Here is a 21,608-nt window from a genome sequence, read left to right as displayed (position 1 = left end):
GGGCTCTACATACTTTTCTACTCTGTCTCCCCTACTCAAGGCGGCCTCCTGAAATAGAGCATGAAGGATGCTAAATGAGGACTGCAGATCTAGGCACAGGGTCTGCACCGCACCACTTCACTGATAACCAGGAGTGCCACCCCATCTACATAGGATTCTTTAGCTCTTCGGTTTATTGCCAAACAAAGGCCTTCCTTTCTCACCATTAATGATCATAGGTCCATGTCTATGAACTTGCTGCTTTGGGAACTTTAATCAAGAATCACTCAATTGAGAAAAATTAAGGATATTTATTTTTGGTAATAACCAGACAGTTAATTTGAATAAGGCACATTCTTCAACATCCATAAGAAACAAACACAAAAGCAATCACAGTTACATAAGAAGGGGAATGTCTAGAAATTTGGCATTAATACTGGAAAAAGCAAAATGCTCTCGGGTTTGAAAAGCAGTATGTTGCTTCTTTCTTTCTTGACAGAATGACAAACATTTAAATCTCACCTCATCTCTGATCAACTCGGAGCAGTTGCCTGAAGCTTGGTGTTGATAAGGATCGTGAGGCCTAGTTTGGGCACAGGGGGAAGGCAGGCTGGGATAGCTGTGGTCCAGGGGCAGCAAGCTCAACACCTTCTTGTCAACCACTCTCTATGGCAATGTTACTTAGCCCACTGCTTCCCAAACCCCCAAATCCAAACTGTTCTTTTGATTCATGTAAGTGCACTTAGCTGAGGGCAAAATATATTTTATAAGCCTCAATGAGAAAAAGTGGGAGAACACTTCCCAAAACAGGAACCAATCTACGGATTTTTAAAAACATCAAAACAAGCTGAAATAGACACTGCAAGTAATACTGAAAGGCAAGGAAGACTAATTTATTTATGTCTTTACAGATTATTTACAGATTAGGAGATACCGGTTGTGTTTTCTCTTCACTAGTTTATATATATACTTTTAAAAAGAGGCTGAGAAGCAATGCTGTATAGAGAAGTGTAATTATAGGGCAGTATGTTAGTTGGAAACAAGTTCACAGCCCGGTTTCAGTCTGAATCAGGCAAATTTATGCCCATATCAGCAGTTACTTCACAACCTAATGCCTAAAACTTAACATAAATAGGAGTAAGATGTATTTGAAAGTCATGTGGAGAAACTGTTTTACATGGATAGATGTGTTTTACATGGATATCTTAACTTTATTTGGTTCTCTCTAGAATTGGTAGTGTCTTCGTTGCAAATATATTATTATCAACAAGGATTTCCTAATCTTTGTGACTAACAAACTTCAGTCTATATAATCTCATATATAATCAATATTCATAATACATACATAAAGGCAAACATTAACTTTCCCATTGAACAGGTGATACACAGAATTGAAGGTACTTCATTACTTTAAAAAAAAAAAAAAAACACTACCCCCATGACTTTTCAACAAATACATTTTAAAATGAAATATATTATGCTCAGATTGGTGAAATAAAACATTAAAATGAAGACTGAAATTTAACTACATGTTCAACATGAAAAACATAAAAACTGCTTTTATAAAATGATATATTGTGGGCTCTTTAGAAAGATGAGCTGGTTTATTTTTAATAAAACTATGTTTTATTATCAAATGATAAAAAGTTTCATGTTACTATACAAAAGTACTTCTCTACAAATAAACTGAATGTATATAGGCTTTATTTCTATTAAAAGAAAACCCTAATCAGATATAATAATTATATTTTTTATTTAGCAGTTTTTGAAGTGCTACTGACCTGTATGGGCTACATAAAAATTTTGGTCAGATAAATGCAAGTTATATATGCAAGCTAGTGAAGATCATCTTGCTGAATTATCACTTTCACATGCCATATTTCTTTGTTATACTTTAACATCAATGCTCATTATGCTTCCTGTTTATAACAGATAAAAGCATAAGTTAAAACTGTGTGAAGGGTCAAAACCACCTGAGTGGCCAACCTTGTTCAACTGAGTGATTAGCTGAGAGAATGAATGATGGCTCACAGGCATGCCGAGCTTCACTAGCCACCCTAAGCTAAAAGGCTTTCAAATTCAATTACTTATCAATTTAAAAAATAGAAACAGAAACAAATAGCATTACTATCTTTATTGATGTGAACACCCTGAAACATCTCTGCCAACCTCAGGAAACTAACCGGAAAACCTAAAGTTTACCCTAAGGAGGGAAAAAAACACCCTGGTCCAGAGATAGTTTCTGATTCTACCAGTTGCTTCTACAACTCTGGTATTACTCAAGAAGCAATTTATATTAATATATAATGTAATGAAAGTTGTCGTATGATAATAATTAAAAGGTGATGTTTAGGTATCATCATATATGGTATCATATGCCCACAAATCTTTTTTTTTAAGTCAAGCAAGCAAATTATCTATTACACTTTTGAAAGATATGCTAAGAAATTTTCAAAGAAAATTTGAACAATATAAAAAAATAGAAATAATCCATTGGAAAATAGATTTTAATTACTTGTACAATTAAAAATATAGTTTTATGCCTTAAAATAATCATTTTATTCATGAGAAGACCCAGAGCCCTCTGATACATTGCTTCTTATAATGATTTTTGAACTAATGGACAGATAACTGAAAGCAGTCTCACTTGCACTTAAACATGGAAGGAAAAATGTTTTTAGCAAAGGATTAACAGTCAAAGCATTGTGACTTTTAGAAATTTATTTTCCTAAATTATATTGAAAGGAAATGACGAAAAACCATATTCAATTGAATGAAGCAACAAGAATCTGTTTCAGCTGTGATCTGAGTCACTGATAGAAATCAGATATGCAAACTACATATGGGTCCCTTTATAGAGCTGAGGTAGCAGAAGTTAGTAGGCCAATTTAATAGTTCTATAAGGCACCATTGGTTTTGTGTGATATGACAGCATCTATGATGCAGACATACAGAAAAAAATTTGAATATGGTTATATGATTTTTCTTCTACTTTCCCTGATTTTATTTGGATTGACGCATTATATTCCCTATACTTTTTTTGTTCAGGTCTTTTCTCAAATCTATTGGAAGATTCCTCCACAAAGTCCTGTTTCTTTCTGTATGCCCCCATACTCAATTGAGCACAACTTAAGGTCTTGATTAGAACAGATGTATGTCTTTCCTGTGGCAGGTATTTAGATTCTTCCCCCATATCTTTGTGATCTCTTTTTAGTATCAGTGAAGACCCTCTATCTTCTTAGTGTTTCCTAAAATCCTTCCATATTTTAATCCCTTCACATGATTTCTTATATATGTGAATACAAATATCCTCTTGTGGGAGTAGAGGCCAAAATCTAGTTGAAACATTCCAGATCACAGTGATTATTCCTAGATATGACATGTAATGGAACAGACCCTTCTTTAGGTCAAGATCATTTACCTTACTAGTTCTGCTTTCAGAGCTCACCTACAAATCAACCACTGCTGTCTCCATAAACACTGTTCTCAATCTTTCTTACAATCACAGAACATGGTCCAACAACTGATATTGGCCTTTAATACCTCTGAGAATCTATCTACCATCTCTGTTTCCTTTCCTTAAATATAACATTTCTTGAATTTCTTCAATTCTTACTTCTGACTGGCTGGTCAAAAAATGAGCCACATTATATAATGTTTCATCACCGCATAGCAGAAAGTTTTGTAAAGTTATGCCAATGTGCCCACCAAAATTTATCAAATTGGCTACCAAAATATGCTCTGCTTAAAGGACACATAAACTCTTATCCTGGATAATTACAAAATTCCATTTAGTGGAGACAGAAATTAACCAAAGCACCAAAAAGCATGCCAGTAAATGTTCATACATTCTAGTATCTTTCATGAACAGCACTTCTACACAATAAACCTATATGTCATCCTCACTCTTCCTACTCATAAATTTTAATATTCATTTTTTTCTACCCATTTCTTATCTTCTGAGATGTTTTCCCACTTAATAGTAGTTTTCAAACTTCATTATCAGTGGAATTCTTTGTTCCAATTAAATCTGCAGGTAGGCAGTTTGACAATCACTGCTCTAAATCATTCAAGAAAGCTGAAGTAAAGATTTTTAAGAATTTCCTTGTTTCCAATTTTTAAGAACATTTATTGAGTACTGTGGGTTTTAACTCAGCTCATTAATGGAATAAAAGCACAGTGCCTTACATACAGTAAGCATTAAACATTTGATTGATTTCAATTCCTTTTTTCATACTATTCAAAAGTGCATATTAGTAAAAGCTGAAATTGCATAACCAAGTTATTAAAGTGAGTTTTTAAAATATTTGATATAGAAAAATTTTCTAAATATTATCATTGCTTTATTACTATAATTGCTTTAGTCCGAGTCCAAAAATGATCAAAAAGGATAATTACGGTCTCACTCAAGAAAATAAAAAAATCACTCTATAGTTATTCTGAGAAGTTAGACTATCTTTTTGTGCAATGACTGTGTTGCTATACCCTTGGATTTTTAAAAAATCCTCAATTATATATACCACGCTGTATGTCAAATCTGATTTATCTGAAAGACAAGGGGGAAAAGTCAGATCAATTTTTAGCTTTGTCACACTTTGACTAGAAAGATTTTACAAAAAGCAAAAAAATGAATTTTTTTCTAAAATAACTTAATTTGTGCTTTTCAGGATATTTCCTCACATTTTTCAACCTCCTTCCAGATAAATGGAAGGCTTTTAAACTGACTTTTAAAAATAAATCTATGTCTTCTATAACTAACTGTGTTCTTAGCTGTATAAAAGACACCCATGTTCTTCTATGTTCCTCACTGGCTGAACGGGCAATACCAGGTGGGAAATACGGCTCCACAGCCCACTCAATTTGTCTGAATCCATGTGGTTAAAGGAACTAGGAGTGTCAGAGTTAGTAAACCTGGCCCAGAGCAAATCCCTCACTTTTTCTTCAGTTTCCCTTGGACCTACACTTGCTTCCAATGTTTCTTCCTCTAGTAGAACCGTCAGGACCAGGGCCACATCTTTAAACGCTGCATTCTCATGATCACAATACTTGTAGAAGATCAAGGTGGAGCCTGCAGGAAGGGATTCAAAGTGGTGTACCACAGCAGCCTTGTGGCCATTTCCAAATCCAGAGCTCAGTTCCATGTCAACCAACAGCTTGACTGTGTCACTGTCCTGCAAGGTTCTTCCAGCCCCATCAATGTGAACAGCAGAGACTTTCTTGGAAGAGGTATAGGCATCTGCAACATAGTGGCTTAGGCACTTCAGGGTCTCTCTTCCTTCTCGAGCTGCTGTAAATATGATGGTGGCTGGCTCCGTGGGGTTTGAAGCATTGAGGTGCTTCTGCAGAAACTTACGTCCTCTCTGCCAGAGGAAGGAACTCTGGCCTGGAAATTTATCCTTCAATTGGTTGAACTGAACCAAGAAGGCCTCCAAAGCTGGATTTTTGGATACCTGCTGAGCCTGAGAAGAATAGTAGCTACTAATAGAGCCTAGCAAAACAAAAATCAGAACCATAGCCAGGAAGGCAAGAAAGATGGGCCCTGTTGGAGAAAGAGAAAATTAGAGAAAACATGAGTCAGAAACAAAGCATGTGGTAAAATGAAATACTGGTAGAGATACTGGTAATGTTGGGTTTTTTCCTAAATCCTTTAGACTTTCTGTTATTAAACTCTATCAGAAATATCTTTTCCTCTAATATCATCTAAGATTTAATTATTTGAAGATACAACATCTTTGTTGAAAGATAAAAACTGATTACTTACAAACTAACACCTTAGCTTGCCACAGTTTCATGGATGAGGGCATAAGACCTGAGACTCCACGATCAGAGATAAAGGATCTTATTACTCAAAGCAATAGCAGTAATCAGAGTATCAGCATTTACACTGGTTTCAGTGCTCACACCCACAGGGTGACATAGGCGGCCAGGGGATACCCGCATTTATTGAGGGTTGTATTGCAGGAGTAGAAATCCCAGCTTTATGGAACCTGAGTCTTTTATAATGGGCAGTGGCAACAAAACCCTAACGGGAGACACTGGCTTTATTATAGTGGACTGTAAACAAACATTCCTTCACTCCAGATAGAAAAACAATCTCTATCTTCCTTGGCTGTTCCCTATACAAACATCCTTGAAAAGGATGTGGAAGAAAGACTATCAGTGCCTCTGCTCACAAGATGTGCGGAATGAGAGAAAAGCATGGAGAATTGTCTTCCAACAGTTCCAAGTCTCAGGAAGCAGACACAGAAAAGAAGAAAAAGGCCAATTCCAGGGCTGTACCCCATGAGTGAGTGGTGGGCTAATAAATGTTTGACAACTGGCTCTCCAGGAAAAAAAAATGCTTGTATATACTTATATAAGTTTATAATTAATTATACTAATATAAAAGATGTGTAGCACAAGATTTATAAGTAGTAATAAAATATACAGTACTCTTTATTATTAAAAAAGGTAAAAGCTGAGTTTAGGTATTCATCATTCTATAACTAATGATGTGATTTAGAATTGAGCTATAAAGATATTCTTCCATCTTCTCAAAGTACCTCCAAACTGCAGCAGATCATTTTTTTTCTAAGGATCAGAACTTAAACATGCCACTTGGGAAGTTAATATTCTCTAACTGAAAAGGTAGTTTTAGTGTCTTGTTTATGAGAAGACCTTCTTACTGTGGGAATTCCCATTTTGTAAAGCACAGAAAAATATCAGGTAGCAACCTTAAGGAAAAAAATCCTAAAACTCTATTGCTCTGTTTTTCTATAATGTATTGTTAATCATTTAAGAAAAATATTAACACAGTGTTAAAACTTTACATCTGTTAGTAATCTAGGCACTGTTCACAGCAGATTTCTGAATGTGAATGAACACTACAGGAAAAAGAGGTTTGTTCTCACCATGGCTCCAAAAATCCTTTTTATTAATCTTTCTTATAATATCCTGTGCATGCTTTTTGTTTTCTTCCAATTTTTGTGTTTCTTGTTCATGACTTCCAGCCTCTGGGGAAAAAAAAAGAAAATATTATTTTAAACGGTGCACTAAGGAGAGTGTGTACACCTTTCTACCTCTTACCACAGAATTAACTGACTGAGAGGATTTCTATACTTTGTAAAATTCTCTTTTTTTTGCAAAGCAAACTTTTTCCCTGTCGTTTCCTTGAGGCTCAATATTGCTTGTATTCTACACAGTAGAATCAAATGAAATGTGTAAAATTCATTTAAGGATACTTTTGCAAAATTCACCATTTCCCACTGGCACTTATATCAAGGACAAAGAAGCAAGCATTCTAATATTGCATCTGAACCTATCTAAAATGTGATTCAACAAAATGTACAAAATTAAGAAAGAATTCAAGAATTTGTATACAAGGTGCAACATAAGGCAATTATGCTCTAATTCCAGTGCTCAAGTCTCTCTCACATGGCTCCTTACAAACCCCAAGTATACAAATGACAGAGGCACCAATAAGTTCAGAGGCAGCAACTGAGACTATGTTTTTTGAAAACAAATCATTTTTAAAAGGTATTTATTTTTTTCACTGCTTTATTTCCCAAAATGTGTGAATTAGCTACATGTGAATTGAGAGAGATAATTGTTAAAACACTTGATTTTGTCTTCTTAACTAAGTTTGTAAACTTGAAGATAAGGACTGGATTTTTTTTTTTTAATATTCATTTTATTGAGATATATTCACATACCACACAGTCATACAAAACAAATCATACATTCGATTGTTCACAGTACCATTACATAGTTGTACATTCATTACCAAAATCAATCCCTGACACTCTCATTACCACACACACAAAAATAACCAGAATAATAATTAAAGTGAAAAAGAGCAACTGAAGTAAAAAAAAGAACACTTTCACTCATCCATCCACAAACTAGACAAAGGGGAGTTGTGATCCCCATGGCCCCCCCAATCCCACTGTCCCCCCTAATAAGCCACATTTTTATACAATTGTCTTCAAGATTCATGGGTTCTGGGTTGTAGTTTGATAGTTTCAGGTATCCACCACCAGCTACCCCAATTCATTAGAACTTAAAAAGGGTTGGAGGACTGGATTTTAACACTTTTTAAAGGCACACAGTAGCTGTCTATGAAGTGGATGGACACACTGAATAAAGTTTACTTGGAAAGGTAAAAACAATTCAAGGCCGGCCTTTTTAAAAAGTGTTAATGAAAAGGTATTTTATGAATCACAGTCTCCAGGTATTACAAAATTTTTCACAGTCTGAAAAGACTATTCCCAGCAGTAAGAAGGACAGAATATGGTAACCAGAGTTGAGATTTTAACTGGGAACAATGACCTCAAACAGCAAAAACAGTAAAATATTCCCTTTATTTTTTGTTAGTTAAGAGTGAGCAACTCTGCTACATGAGCAGTGAATGCTGAGGCCTGAGAATATATGAATGGGAGTCTAGTGAAGATTAAACAACATTTCAACAAAGTTAATGTGGCACATATGACTAGCAATAAATGTCTCAAGAAAAGAGACTGTGTTACTCACATTTGTATCCCTAGAATTTAGGGCCTGGCATGTAGAAAGTGTCAACAAATAATGAATGTTTAATTGAGTGTATAATCATAATTGTTTTGCAAAAAAAGTCAGGAATAAAAAGTAAGCAGAACTCTCTTAGATGACAACTTGTCTTAAGTTTAAAGATCTAAATTATGCTTCTGGGGACCTTCGGCTTGGTATCCGAAGGGGAGGGGAGGGGAGGGGAGGGGTCAGGAGAGCGTGTGGTCTCCAGTCCAATCCACTGTCCTGTCTTCAGGGCAGAAGTTGGAATGGAGAGGTTCTCAGGCTCTCCAGATGAGGACTTAAAGGTGCCAAGCTAGTTCCTTGACTCAGTTCCTAATGGCTTACTCCTTGAGTCACTGAAGAGCCTTCAGAATGTACAACAGTCAGTCTAATAACTTCATAGATAGCAAAAACAAAACAAAACAAGAACAGAATTAGTTACAAAGCAATAAGCAGTGTTTTGTCACAACAATAAAAAGAGGTATTCACTTCCACTCTCTTGAGACTTAGGTAGTTTGAGACTTCAGGATAAAAGCATTCAGCCCAGCAAGGAGAAAAAGAGATTAAGTACCCCCAGAAACTAGATGAGGAGGTCACTCAGGAAACAAAAATGACTGAGGAGGCCTTCCTCTAATTTTAAAAAAAAGTCTACCTCCCAAAAGCAACCTGTAGGAAGGTGTCAGACAGGGAGGCAAAAAGGTCAGATTACAAAACAGATACATTTTCAGTTCAGCACTTTAATGCAATCACATTATGTTTGTGTACTGAAGGTGCAAGAATCACAAATGTTGACCAATAAAGCCTCAACTTTGCTTTTAACTTATTTTAGTCAACTTGCATTTTATCACAATTTATGTTAAAGGAATTAAAGTTGGAAGAAAGGGAGATAATATGGGGCACAGAGTGTAGCAGAAAAAAATATGTTCTGGAGAGTCCTAAAGACAGCAAGAGGGCACTGAAATGGAGAGAGCACAGGGGGCAAGGAGAGAAGGAGCAAGGGTAATGCTTATGACAGGAGTTAGAGAGGCACTCCCTTTAGCACTTTTGTCTAGGGTTTCCTCTATACCCATCTTTATAAGGTTCATGAGCTTCATCCCTCCCTCCCTCCCCTCTCCTTGCCCTGCTTAGAAAGAGGTGGAGACTGGCACCAGTTGGAGTGGTTAGGGAACCAAGGGCCCAGAAACAATTCCTTACAGAACACAGATGCGGTGAATGCGTAGTAAAACATCTATAGCAGGTTCTCTAGGGTTAGGATTTAAGACTACCAATGTGCACTCACAGACACTGCTTTCAGGTATATATTATAGCATGTGCAAAGAAAAACTCTAAAAATTAGATGGAATCATGCAAAGGCAAATAATGTCAAAGCTCCTGCTTCTCTATAGAAGTTATTTTTAAAAGTTCTCTCCATTTCACTTTAATCCTGTGAACAAAAGTTCACCGAATAGAAGGGCCTCGACTTTTGCTGTATCTCAGTAACAAAGCAATACACACAGGACAGTAATTCAGTGGGTTCTCTCACCTGGCACTAGCAGTCGCCTTCTCAGTGTGCTCTGGCTCTCCAGACTCGCAGTGGAATGGCCAGGACCCTGGGCACCCTGGGAGTCTGATGCAGGTGGCTCCTGTGAAGCTCCAAGTCTATCACTTGCTTCCTCAGGAAGGTCTGCAGAGCTGCTCCCTAAGTATGCATCTGCTCCTCCTACCTTGTCACTTGGAGAACTGTTAGGCTCTGGATCCAAGGGTTCTTCACCCAGACTTTCTGGAAGGAGATGCCCTTGTTCTCCACCTGGAAAACTCCTGATGTTCTCAGGCTCTGTTTTATGCTTTGGATATTTCCCATCAATTGTTTCATCTGGACTCTCTGATTTATCACATGTATCTGCACTTCCTGGACCTACTGCCTCTACCTCTTGGTGGTTTTTGTTAAGATCAGAGGCAGGGTTTGGGGTCTGAGCTTCTTCAGTGGCACTTGCTGTGATTGTGGTCTCCTGTGCCTGGGAATTTATTGATGGGTCATTTTCCAAATCCTTTTGAGAGTCTACTGAAATAAAAATTTATAATTTTTACTGAAAAATATTTCCCTATATTTTTATATTTTAGCAAGGCCCCTAATTAATAAATAACATTTATATACATTTTTGTGGTTCACAAGCCACTCTGCCTAATCATTATTTCTCTTGACTCCCACTAAAGGTAATTAAAATGAACAAAAATTTTATCATGTTAGTACATCTAACAAATAACACTGATGCAAAAGAATGTTGAATGACAGAACCAACTTTTGGTTATATTAAATACATCCTCTTCCCTAATGAAATAAGGGATCTAGGCAATGATCATCAATGGCAGCTAAAACCATGAGGCAAAAGGTTGATGGGAATTTAATAATGGATGAACCATGTGAATACATGGATCAATCTTAACATAACAAAAAGAGGGAAAACCAGACATCAGCTTCTTGATACAATCCAATAGGAAGTATACTATACCACTATGAAGTACTCCTGCCAAAAAATTGACTCTGATCAAGCTTCTAGATCTAACTACCAGTTTCAAAGAAATAAAGAATAGAGAATTATATTAAATTATGCCTCAGGAATGTAATCAGCAAAACCCAGTGGGGAAATTCCAAGGGACAAAGGCTTTGTTTCTTAATTAATGGCAAAAAATAAAAATAAATGGCAAGAAAAGAAAAAAAAAAAGGCAGGTAACCTATAGATTAAAAGACACTTAAGAGATGTATGAATCAAATGCAATGTGTAGAACTTGTTTAGATCCAGTTTTGAACAAATCAATTGTTTAAAAGAATCTATGAGTCAACCAGGGAAATGTGAACAAAAGTTTTTTGGTGATACTAAGGAATTACTGCTCATCTTTTGAATATGTATCATCTAGAGATACATATTCAAGAATTTTATGGCTAGAATTATATGATGTCTAGAATTGGTTTCAATTCAATGATATGGGAGGGGGGAAAATTGAGAGGGTATAGATGAAACAATAGCCATATGCTGAAAGTAACTGGGGCTGGTTGTTAGGTACATGGGGATTCATTTCATGTTTCTCTGTTTTTATATGTGTTTGGAACTTTCTATAATAAAGTTAAAAAAAAAAAAACAACCTAAGAGATATATCAACAAAATGCAGTGTGTGGCCTTGTTTGGATCCTGCTTTAAGTAAATGTGACTGTTGAATAAATAAATAAATGAGAGAAAGTGGTAGGGGAGGCACAATTGGGGAAATATGAATACTGACTGATTGTGATGATATTAAGGAATAATTGTTTATTTTTTAAGTGTGATAATGTTATTTTGGTTATGTTCAACAAAAAAAAATCATCTTACAAGATATAAACTACAGAAAAAAATGATATGTTGGAAGGAAAATGTTCAAAAATTAACTGTAGTGACGAATGCACAACTATATGAAGGTACTGTGAACAACTGATTGTATACTGTGGATGACTTATGGTATGTGAATATATCTCAATAAAACTGTATTTAACAAAAAAATTATATGTCTGGGATTTACATTAAAATAATAAAGGGCAGGCAACAAGATCAGCTCTATGTTGACAATAGTTGAGATGAGATGTTGGGTAAATGGGGATTCATTATACTGTTCTACTTTTGTATATTTAAAATTTTCCATAATAAAAGACTTATAATAAATATCCTCTTTCTCTTCTGAAAAATCTACTTCATATTTTGCCTATTTCATATCCTCTCTATATAAGAAGGGTGAGGAACTGAAGAACGTAAATTTTATCTTTCCCTATAGTTGACAGATCCCCTCAATATATATCTCATTATGCTTTTCTTTATTTTATAAATATAAATTAGTCTACCATGTTTTTTTAAAATGCATTGTTTTTTCCCAATATTATAGGATCCTACTATTAGAGTCTCTAACACATTTATCTTCCTTGTATTAAGATTAGGACCTAGTATTGTGATAAAATTCAGTAAATATGAAAGAATAATCATAACAAATTAAAAGTATATTAATTGAATTAACTTCTTTTTTACTTCAAAACTTTAGGCATTAGTCATCAGAGATTTTCTCTCTTAGCATAGCCCTAGTTTCCTACAGCACAAATCTCTGTGCTGTACAAACTAGTCTTACCCTCTTGAGGATCCCTAAGTCCACTGTCGGTCATGTTTGTGTTCTATCTCCTTCAGAGTGTGGGATACTTTTAGTTAGTGTCTGGTTTTCCTTGTGAAGATGTCTTGTTTTCTTCTTGTCCCAGGTCCCAACAGACTCATGCTTCCCGTGGACCCAGGATACAAGTCATATATACAGTGACTAAAATAAAATGCAAAAAAAAGTAAACGACCTTTTATATATACAACAGAGAAATGCCAATATATCAGCCTTATTTACTAAATCCGGTTTTGGTAATATTTCCTCTCTGCAACTTTTTAGTGAAGAAAAAATGCTTTCCTGCTTTCATGAGGATCATATACCAAATCCTAGACTAGTAACAGAAAAAAGCTTCAGACTATTAACTTGCATAGATGCCATAATCTAATGCATTCCAGTGTAGGTTGAAAGAGTGTAAAACGAAGTGACCAGAATCTTCAAAGAGAATGGCTTTGAAACTGAAATAAAAAATAAATCTAACACCAGAAATTTAAGTCACTGCTCAGGTAATTACTGCAGTATTCCTTCCTTATGTCTTCAAATTTCTGTCCCATATAATTTTCTCATACCCTGCCTATCAGGAGCTTTCATTTATCATTAACAATGCATAGCTGCTAGCTAAAAACTAAAGCTGGCTGCTTTGAAGTATTAGGAAAAGAATGACTTTTAAATATACATTTTCAGTTACGTCACTGTCACAGTGTTTTTCTCACAGAGACAGATATCCCTTTAGACAATGCCTTCTTATACAATGTTCAAAGAAGACTGATAAAAAAAATTATAAATTATAAAAAAGGAATCAAAAGCAGAGACAATTTATAAGCAGTAAATTAATCATACCGTTTTGTCAAAAACAATAGCATCCAAATTGTTGATAACCTTCACTTATCTGTAAAAATGAGATTAAAGACTGTTGTGAGGGATTAAATACAAAAATATATGTGGATTGAGAGAAGCTAAGATGGCAGCATAGAGAGGAGTGGAAACCAATTACCACCCCTGGAACAATTCATAAACGACAGAAAAATTAGTAAATAACCTGAAGTAACTGCGGGGAGACAAATGTGACTGTCCACTCATCATACACCAACCTGAATTGGGAGGAATGACTGAGACTGCAGCATAAAATCTGTAACTAAAGACTGTGGACTCGTGCCGAGAGCCCCTCCCTCACAGAAACCTCATGGTGCTCTCTGAACAAGCAAATATACCTCAGCCCAGCTCCAACTGGGGTTTTAATGCTAACTGCTCAATACAGACAGCAAATCCCCAACAAGCAGACAGAGGCTTTTGGTGACGACTGACCTTGGGAGAGTCAGGAGACGTGTCTGTCTCAGGACGGGGAGCCCAAGGATCAGGAGCCATCTCTGGCTGACGGGTGAGTCTAGGGGCTTTCTGTCCCTTTCTCTTCTGTCAACCTGGGTGGCTCAGTGGAGAAAACCTCAGCTGTTTTCAGCTTGCAGTGCTTTGCAGTAGAGAAAGCCTCAGCCATTTTTAAATCGCAGCACTCTGACCCATACGAGGGTAGAGATAGCAGAGTCAGAGAAACAAAGAATCTATGTATATGCAAATGACCTCTCTGTAGGGGGCATAGCTTCCCAAGAAGAAAGAGGACGGGCCCAGCTCTACTACCTGCCTTACATTCAGAACCAGACCCCAGAGCCTGGGGGAGGAGAGCCAAGGGCCACACTTCCTTACACCAGCCCATGACAGGCTGACAGGTGCCACCTGCTGGGCAGAAAAGCATAGGGTATGTCAATTCTCTAAGACATACCATCAGGAAAACTGGATATTGAATATTTCCTCCTTCTATGACCTGAGCTTGTTCTTGTCTGGGAAAACCTGATTGGGGTGGCCTAGGAGGTCAGATGCCTAGACAACAGAAAACTACAACCTACACCAAGAAAAACGAAATTATGCCCAGTCAAAGGAACAAACTTACATTTCAACTGAGACACAGGAATTTAAACTACTAATGCTAAATCAATTCAAAAGGTTTAGAGAAGATATAGCAAAAGTAGTAAAGGCTATAAAGAAAACACTGGACATACTTAAGGCAGAAATCTGAAGTACAAAAAAACAACTAGTAGAATCTATGGAAATGAAAGGCACAACACAAGAGACGAAAGACACAATGGAAACATACAACAGCAGATCTCAAGGGGCAGAAGAAAACACTCAGGAACTGGAGAACAAAACACACCTGAAAGCCTACACACAAAGGAGTAGATGGAGAAAAGAATGGAAAAATATGAGCAACATCTCCAGGAACTTAAGGACAAAACAAAATACAATAATGTACGTATCACTGGTGTCCCAGAAGGAGAAAAGAAGGGAAAACGAACGGAAGCAATAATAGAGGAACTAATGAAAATTTCCCATCTCTTATGAAAGACATAAAATTACAGATCCAGGAAGCACAACGTACTCCAAACAGAATAGATCTGAATAGGCCTATGCCAAGACACTTAATAATCAGATTATCACGCGTCAAAGACAAAGAGAGAATCCTGAAAGCAGCAAAGAGAAAAGCAATCCATCACATACAAAGGAAGCTTAATGAGACTATGTGCGGATCTCTCAGCAGAAACCATGGAAGCAAGAAGGAAGAAAAACCTTCAACCAACAATCCTATGTCAAGCAAAGCTATCCTTCAAATATGAGGAAGAGCTCAAAATATTTTCTGACAAACAGACAATGAGAGACTTTGTGAAAAAGACACCTGCCCTACAGGAAATACTAAAGGGAACACTACAGAGTGATAGGAGAAGACAGGAGTGAGAGGTCTGGAACATAATTTTGGGAGATGGTAGCACAGCAATGTAACTACACTGAACAAAGATAACTATGAATATGGTTGAGAGAGGAAGGTTGGGAGCATGTGAGACACTAGAAGAAAGGAGGAAGATAAAGACTGGGACTGTGTAACTAGGTGAATCCTAGAGTACTCAACAATTGTGATGAAATGTACAAATGTGTTTTTTCATGAGGGAGGACAAGTGAATGTCACCCTGTAAGGTGTTAAAAATGGGGAGACATTGGGGGAGGGATGCAATCAATGTAAACTAGAGACTAAAATTAACAGAATCATTGTATTATGCTCCCTTTAATGTAACAAAGGCGATACACCAAGGTAAATGCAGATAAGAGGGGGAGATAGGTGAGGGGTGTGAGACACCTGACATTGGTGGTGTTTTCTGACTCTTTATTCTACTTTGACTTAAGTTTATGTTTCCTTTTGCTGCTTCCTAGCTGTCATGTTTTGTTTTGTTTTGTTTTTCCTTTTTCTTTTTTCTTTTGCCTCTCTACCTTCTTTAACTCTTCCTCCTGCTTTGTGGAAGAAATGTAGATGCCCTTGTGGTGAGGGTGGCGAACACATAAATATGTGACTATACAGGGAACCATCAATTGTTTACTCAGGATGGAATGTATGGCATGTGAACAAAGCCGTCTTAAAAAAAAAAAAATGGGTTGATGACAAAACCTTGAGGGCAATATACTGAGTGAAATAAGCCAGACACATAAGGACAATTACGGCAGGGTCTCACTGATAGGAACTAATTATAATATATAAACTCAAAGACATGAAATATAAGTTACTACGATATAGAATGAGGCTAAAGAATGGGGAGCAGCTGATTAGTTTAAGCAGAATGTTCAACCAGGATGAACTTAAATGTTTCGAAACGAACAGAGGTGACATAGCACATTGCAAGAATAACTTTACAGTGCTGAATGCTGCGTGAATGAGGTGGAAAGGGGAAGCTCAGAGTCATATATGTCACCAGAAGGAAAGTTGGAGGTCAAAAGATGGGAATGTATAAAACTGAATCCTATGGTGGGCAATGTCCATGATTAACTGTACAAATATCAGAAATCTCTTCCATGAACCAGAACAAATGTATGACAATACAACTAAAAGTTAATAATAGAGGGACATATAGGGAAGAAATAGATACCCATTGCAAACTATATACTACAGTCAGTAGTATTTCAACATTCTTTCATAAACAGTAACAAATATATATACCAATACCACGAGTCAACAATGGAGAGGGGGTGGTTGGGAATATGGGAGAATATGAGTTTCCTTTTTTTTTTCTTTTCCTTTTTTTTTTTTCCCCACTTCTTTGTCTTTATTTCTTGTCTGAAGTAATGAAAAGGTTCTAAAAACAACAAAAATTAATTGTGGTGATGGATGCACAGCTGTATGAGGGTAGCGGGGGCAACTGATTGTACACTTTGGATCTTTGGATAACTGTATGGTATGTGAACAATCTCAATAAAAATTAAAATTAAAATATATATACATATATACATATACATACATACGTATATATATACATACATATACATACATATATATAGATATGAAAGAGCTTTGTAAAGTGTTAAATTTTTTGATAGCCTAGTTGACAGGCTATCCAGCTAGACTAGCTTTTCCTCACAGCATTCTTTGGTAAAATTTAATTTTTTTTAAAATTCATTTTATTGAGATATGTTCACATACCATGCAGTCATACAAAACAAAGCATACATTCGATTGTTCACAGTACCATTACATAGTTGTGTATTCATCACCAAAATCAATCCCTGACACCTTCATTACCACACACACACAAAATAATAATAATAATTAAAGTGAAAAAGAGCAATTAAAGTAAAAAAGAACACTGGGTGCCTTTGTTTGTTTGTTTTTTTCCTTCCCCCATTTTTCTATTCATCCATCCATAAACCAGACAAAGGGGAGTGTGGTCCATATGGCTTTTCCAATCACCTTGTCACCCCTCATGAGCTACATTTTTATACAATCATCTTCAAGATTCCTGGGTTCTGAGTTGTAGTTTGATAGTTTCAGGTCTTTACTGCTAGCTACTCCAATTCACTAGAACCTAAAAAGGGTTGTCTATATTGTGTGTAAGAGTACCCACCAGAGTGACCTCTAGGCTCCTTTTGGAATCTCTCTGCCACTGTAGCTTATTTCATTTCCTGGTAAAATTGAATTTTACAAATTAAAATGTTTAATCCCAAATGCCTAGCACAATGCATGGTATATGGGAAGAACTCTATATTTTAATTAAATAATATATGAATAAATGAACAAACATATCAAAGAAGAGTGATGCCATATATAAACTGATTGGGAAGGGAGAAGTTAGGGACAGGCCCTCCTTTCAGCTGGTGTAAACATTTAGGAAAATGTCTCAGACTTGTCATCCTTTTTATCTTCCTCAAACTCCTACGACTGGACTTCCAGCTCTTTTCATTGCTTTCATATACTGCAGTGAGGGTTTCTTTCCTATCCTGGTTCATGATAGAAACTAAAAATCCCCAATCCTTTCCAGATTTCTTTAGATTTGTTTTCCTGCCAGCTCAAAACAAGAAAACAATGAATCAAAAGTTTCCTATGCACCAGTGACAAAATTTTAGAAAGCAAAGATGCTATTCACAATAACTATAAGGCACCTAGTAATAAATCTAACAACAGAACTTTAGGGAGGGGTGAATTTTGTGCTATGTAAATTATACTTCAGTAAAGCTCTTTAAAAAAAAAAAAAACTTTTTAGAGAAAAGTATAAACTTTATCATGAAGGACATAAAAGACCTAAATAAATAGTTAAATCATATGCATAGACAGCAAAACTCAAAACCATTAAGATGTCAATTCTCTCCAAATTTATAGATTCAATGCAATTTAAAACAAAATCTCAGGACACTTTTTTGACTGCTGTTTGTTTCTTATTGAATGTACAAGCTGGTTCTAAAATTCACAAAAAAAAGCAAAATACCAAGAACAGTCAAGATAATTCTAAAGAAGAAGGAGGGGAGCTATCTTTACCAGGTATCTAGACCTATTAGAAACTTACAGTAATAAAAACAATGGGGTATTGCTGAAGAAATAGACAAATGGACAACACATACAGAATAGGGAAACATGCATACAATATAAAGGAAATTGGTAAGTGACAAAGGGGAAGAATGAATTACTGAGTAAATAATTCTGGGACAACTGACAATCCAAAGGAGAAAAAAAGATTTCTTCCTCCTATCTCACACAGTAATGAATTCCAGATTAAAGACCTAAATGTAAAAAAAGCAAAACTTTGAAACTTTCAGAAGAAAATATAGAGCATCTAATCCTATGGAAAAGCGGCAAAAGAGATGAGCAAGTAGTTCAACAAAGAGGAATCCCAAAAAGTCTAGTGATATATAAGAAGAGTAGTCACAGAAACACCAATTAAAATAATGAGATACCACTTCATAATCATTAGTTAAAATTCAGAATTCAGGCAATACCAAGTGTTGTTGAGGATCTGAAGATACAGGCAGGCAGAGAGAGAGACAGAGAGACAGAGAGAGAGAGAGAGAGAGAGAGAGAGAGAGAGGGAGGGAGAGGGAGAGAGGGAGCTCTTAAGTCCTACTGGCAATGAGCTAAACTGTTAACTACAACTTTTGAGAGCAATATGGCAACATATACTAAAGTTCAAGATACACATATTCTATAAATCAGCAATTCCACTTTTAGATGCATACCCCAGAGAAACTTGTGCTCATTTGCCCAAGGAGACATGTACAAGGATGTCTGTGGCAACACTGTTTAAAATGAGGTAAAATTAGAAAACTACCTAAATGCCCATCAATAAGCAAGTGGATAAAAAAAAATTGTGTCATATTCTTACAATGTAATATACATATAGCAATTAAAATAAATGAATTAGATATACATCTATCAATATGGGTAAATCTCAAAAAGAGGTAAACGTACAGTATTATAGAATTTATATAAAAATTTTAAAACATAAAATACTACAGTGATTTAAAAAAAATTGAACAGTGGCAAAAAAATGAACCAACTATTGATAATGCCACAACATGGATGAATCTAAAAAGTATGAGTAAAAGAAGCCATACACAGCATGCCAAAAGATTCCACTTACGTTAAGTTCTAGAATAGCAAAACTGACCTATGGTGATAAAAAACAGATCAGTGGTTACTGGCAGAGAAGCAGTACTGACTGGAAAAGGGTACAAGGGAATCTTTTGGGGTAATGAAAGTTTCATATCTTTATCGAGTTGGTGGTTATGTTTGTCATTAAATTTAACATCTGTATACTTTATTGTATGTAGATCATCTTCAATAAACTTTATTTCAAACAAACATAAAGAATTCAACACTTTCAAATGTGTATTACTCGGTAACTTGGTTGTGGTCAAAACAAAACAAAACAAAATCTGCAAAAGAACCATCACAGGTATTTCTATAATCTCACAAATGCTTAAAATGCAGCTTTCCTGCCATATGTACACAGCAATCCTATACCCAATTCATTCAAGACCCTTGGTAACTTATCATTGTTCATAGTTGAAATGGCATTTCTTCTAGGCTGCGAGGAAGAAGTGGTACAAACATAAAGCTTCTTGGCACACGGTGGGGTATCTGGGAAATCTAGAAGATGCTGTTCCAGAGGAGGTCAATCTTTTGAACAGTGTGTCCAATCCACAACAGGGTATGTTCATTAAGAACTTCTGAACTGCATAATGGAAGTGAGGCAGAGCCTCATTCTGATGGAAAATAGAGTTGTTGGAGCCTTTCTGTAGAAAAAACATTCCATTAGTATGTACAAAAAAGATACCTTTGACGGTATCTTTTCCAAAAAGGAACTGAAGACCAGTTTGCTTCATATGGCACATATACTTTGAATGAATCCTTTATGAATGCTTTACAAGTTCAAATGTGAAATGTCAGTTTTTGGTGCCCTTATATCTGAATGTTATGGTGATTCATTTTTCCACTTAAATAAAATGTAGCTTTTTTACTGGCAGTCATCGCCACTTCCCTATGAATTTGAAAACTGTAGCAAAATGTATTGTTTTTGTTTTAACTGTCCCCATCAGGGCTTGAAATTAATTCTCTATTTATGGAGAATGTACCACAGTAGGTTGAACGATGCATCGCTCAGTTTCAATTTCCTGGGACTTCTTATCTATAAAGGGACAAAATTTGCCTCACCGCTTCCTCTGCACACATGGATGCCCTGTGCTGTCTTTTAAAACGCACCTCATTGTACCAATGGTAAATGCTTTTACAACCTGGTAGATGTTGTTGTCTGATACACCGAATGACCTCTGCACTGCAGTCACACAATAAAGTTTAGCAGATTACAAAATATAAAATTGGGAAATATGAGTTAATTCTACAAATTGATGCATATTACTTGTTTATATATAAATCTGTTACTGAGTAATAAATTTTTGAAAGTGTTCAATTTTTTTATTGCTCTATACATTATTTACATACACATAAATATATCATAAAAAGAAACATAAACAGAAAGGATACACATCCACTTTCATTTAGTTCTTTCCTCTGGGAAGAGAGAGAAGGGAAGAGGAGGAAAACAAGAGTGAGTTCAAGTATATCTGTTAAGTTTCTTAAAAAAGAAAAAAAAAAAAACGGGTAAATGTGGCAAAATGATCTGGGTACACAAGTGTTTGTTATATTATTCCTTCATACTTTTCTATATGTTTGATGTAGTTTATAATTTTTTAAAGATGAATAATAAAAAATATTAGATTCTACTGCAAAGTATTAAAAGTAAAGGTCTATAAAAGTGACTCTGAGTCCATGAGTCCATTTACAAGGCACTTATATTACAGAGGCAAACTTCAACCACATAAGCCTCCTCGACATTTGGTCACAGCAAGGTGGGAGAAAAGAGGACAAGGAAAAGCTGCCTGTGAAAACAAAATTGGGGCTGGGAGAGCAGTAAGACCTCACCCATCCTCCTCCTGTCCTGAAAACTCTAGTCTTGCCTTGGGGAGCAGGAAGGAGGGGAGGGAATGGAGTGGTGGGGAAGAGAAAAAGTTGTAGGTATCAGAAAGCACTAGGACCTGCAGTACTAAAATTAAAGAAAAAAAGAAAAAAGGAAGAAAGGAAAATTAGAAGTTTAGCAGGTAAGAAG

General features: G+C 35.9%; 1 protein-coding gene across 3 annotated transcripts in view; it reads right to left on the bottom strand.

The window, feature by feature from the left end:
* Window positions 1-275: 275 nt before the first annotated feature.
* Window positions 276-21,608, bottom strand: part of LOC119526280 (torsin-1A-interacting protein 2-like) — a 52,584-nt gene continuing 31,251 nt past the window's right edge. Inside the window, exons 1-5 of one of the 3 annotated variants that reach the window (XM_037825250.1) lie at window positions 13,486-13,639; window positions 12,628-12,807; window positions 10,025-10,543; window positions 6,870-6,971; window positions 276-5,518 (exon numbers count right to left, since the gene is read on the bottom strand). In XM_037825250.1, coding sequence (XP_037681178.1) covers window positions 4,746-5,518; window positions 6,870-6,971; window positions 10,025-10,543; window positions 12,628-12,661 — 1,428 coding nt within the window. In that variant the 5' untranslated portion in view covers window positions 12,662-12,807; window positions 13,486-13,639 and the 3' untranslated portion in view covers window positions 276-4,745. Of the gene's footprint in view, window positions 5,519-6,869; window positions 6,972-10,024; window positions 10,544-12,627; window positions 12,808-13,485; window positions 13,640-21,608 lie in introns of those variants that run through there. The other 2 variants (XM_037825249.1, XM_037825251.1) reach the window with 2 other exon arrangements.

This window comes from Choloepus didactylus, chromosome 2, assembly GCF_015220235.1.
Source record: "Choloepus didactylus isolate mChoDid1 chromosome 2, mChoDid1.pri, whole genome shotgun sequence".
In the NCBI taxonomy this organism is placed as follows: Eukaryota; Metazoa; Chordata; class Mammalia; order Pilosa; family Megalonychidae; genus Choloepus; species Choloepus didactylus.
Note: the sequence above shows the minus strand (reverse complement) of the source record. Positions and strands in the feature narration are given on the sequence as shown.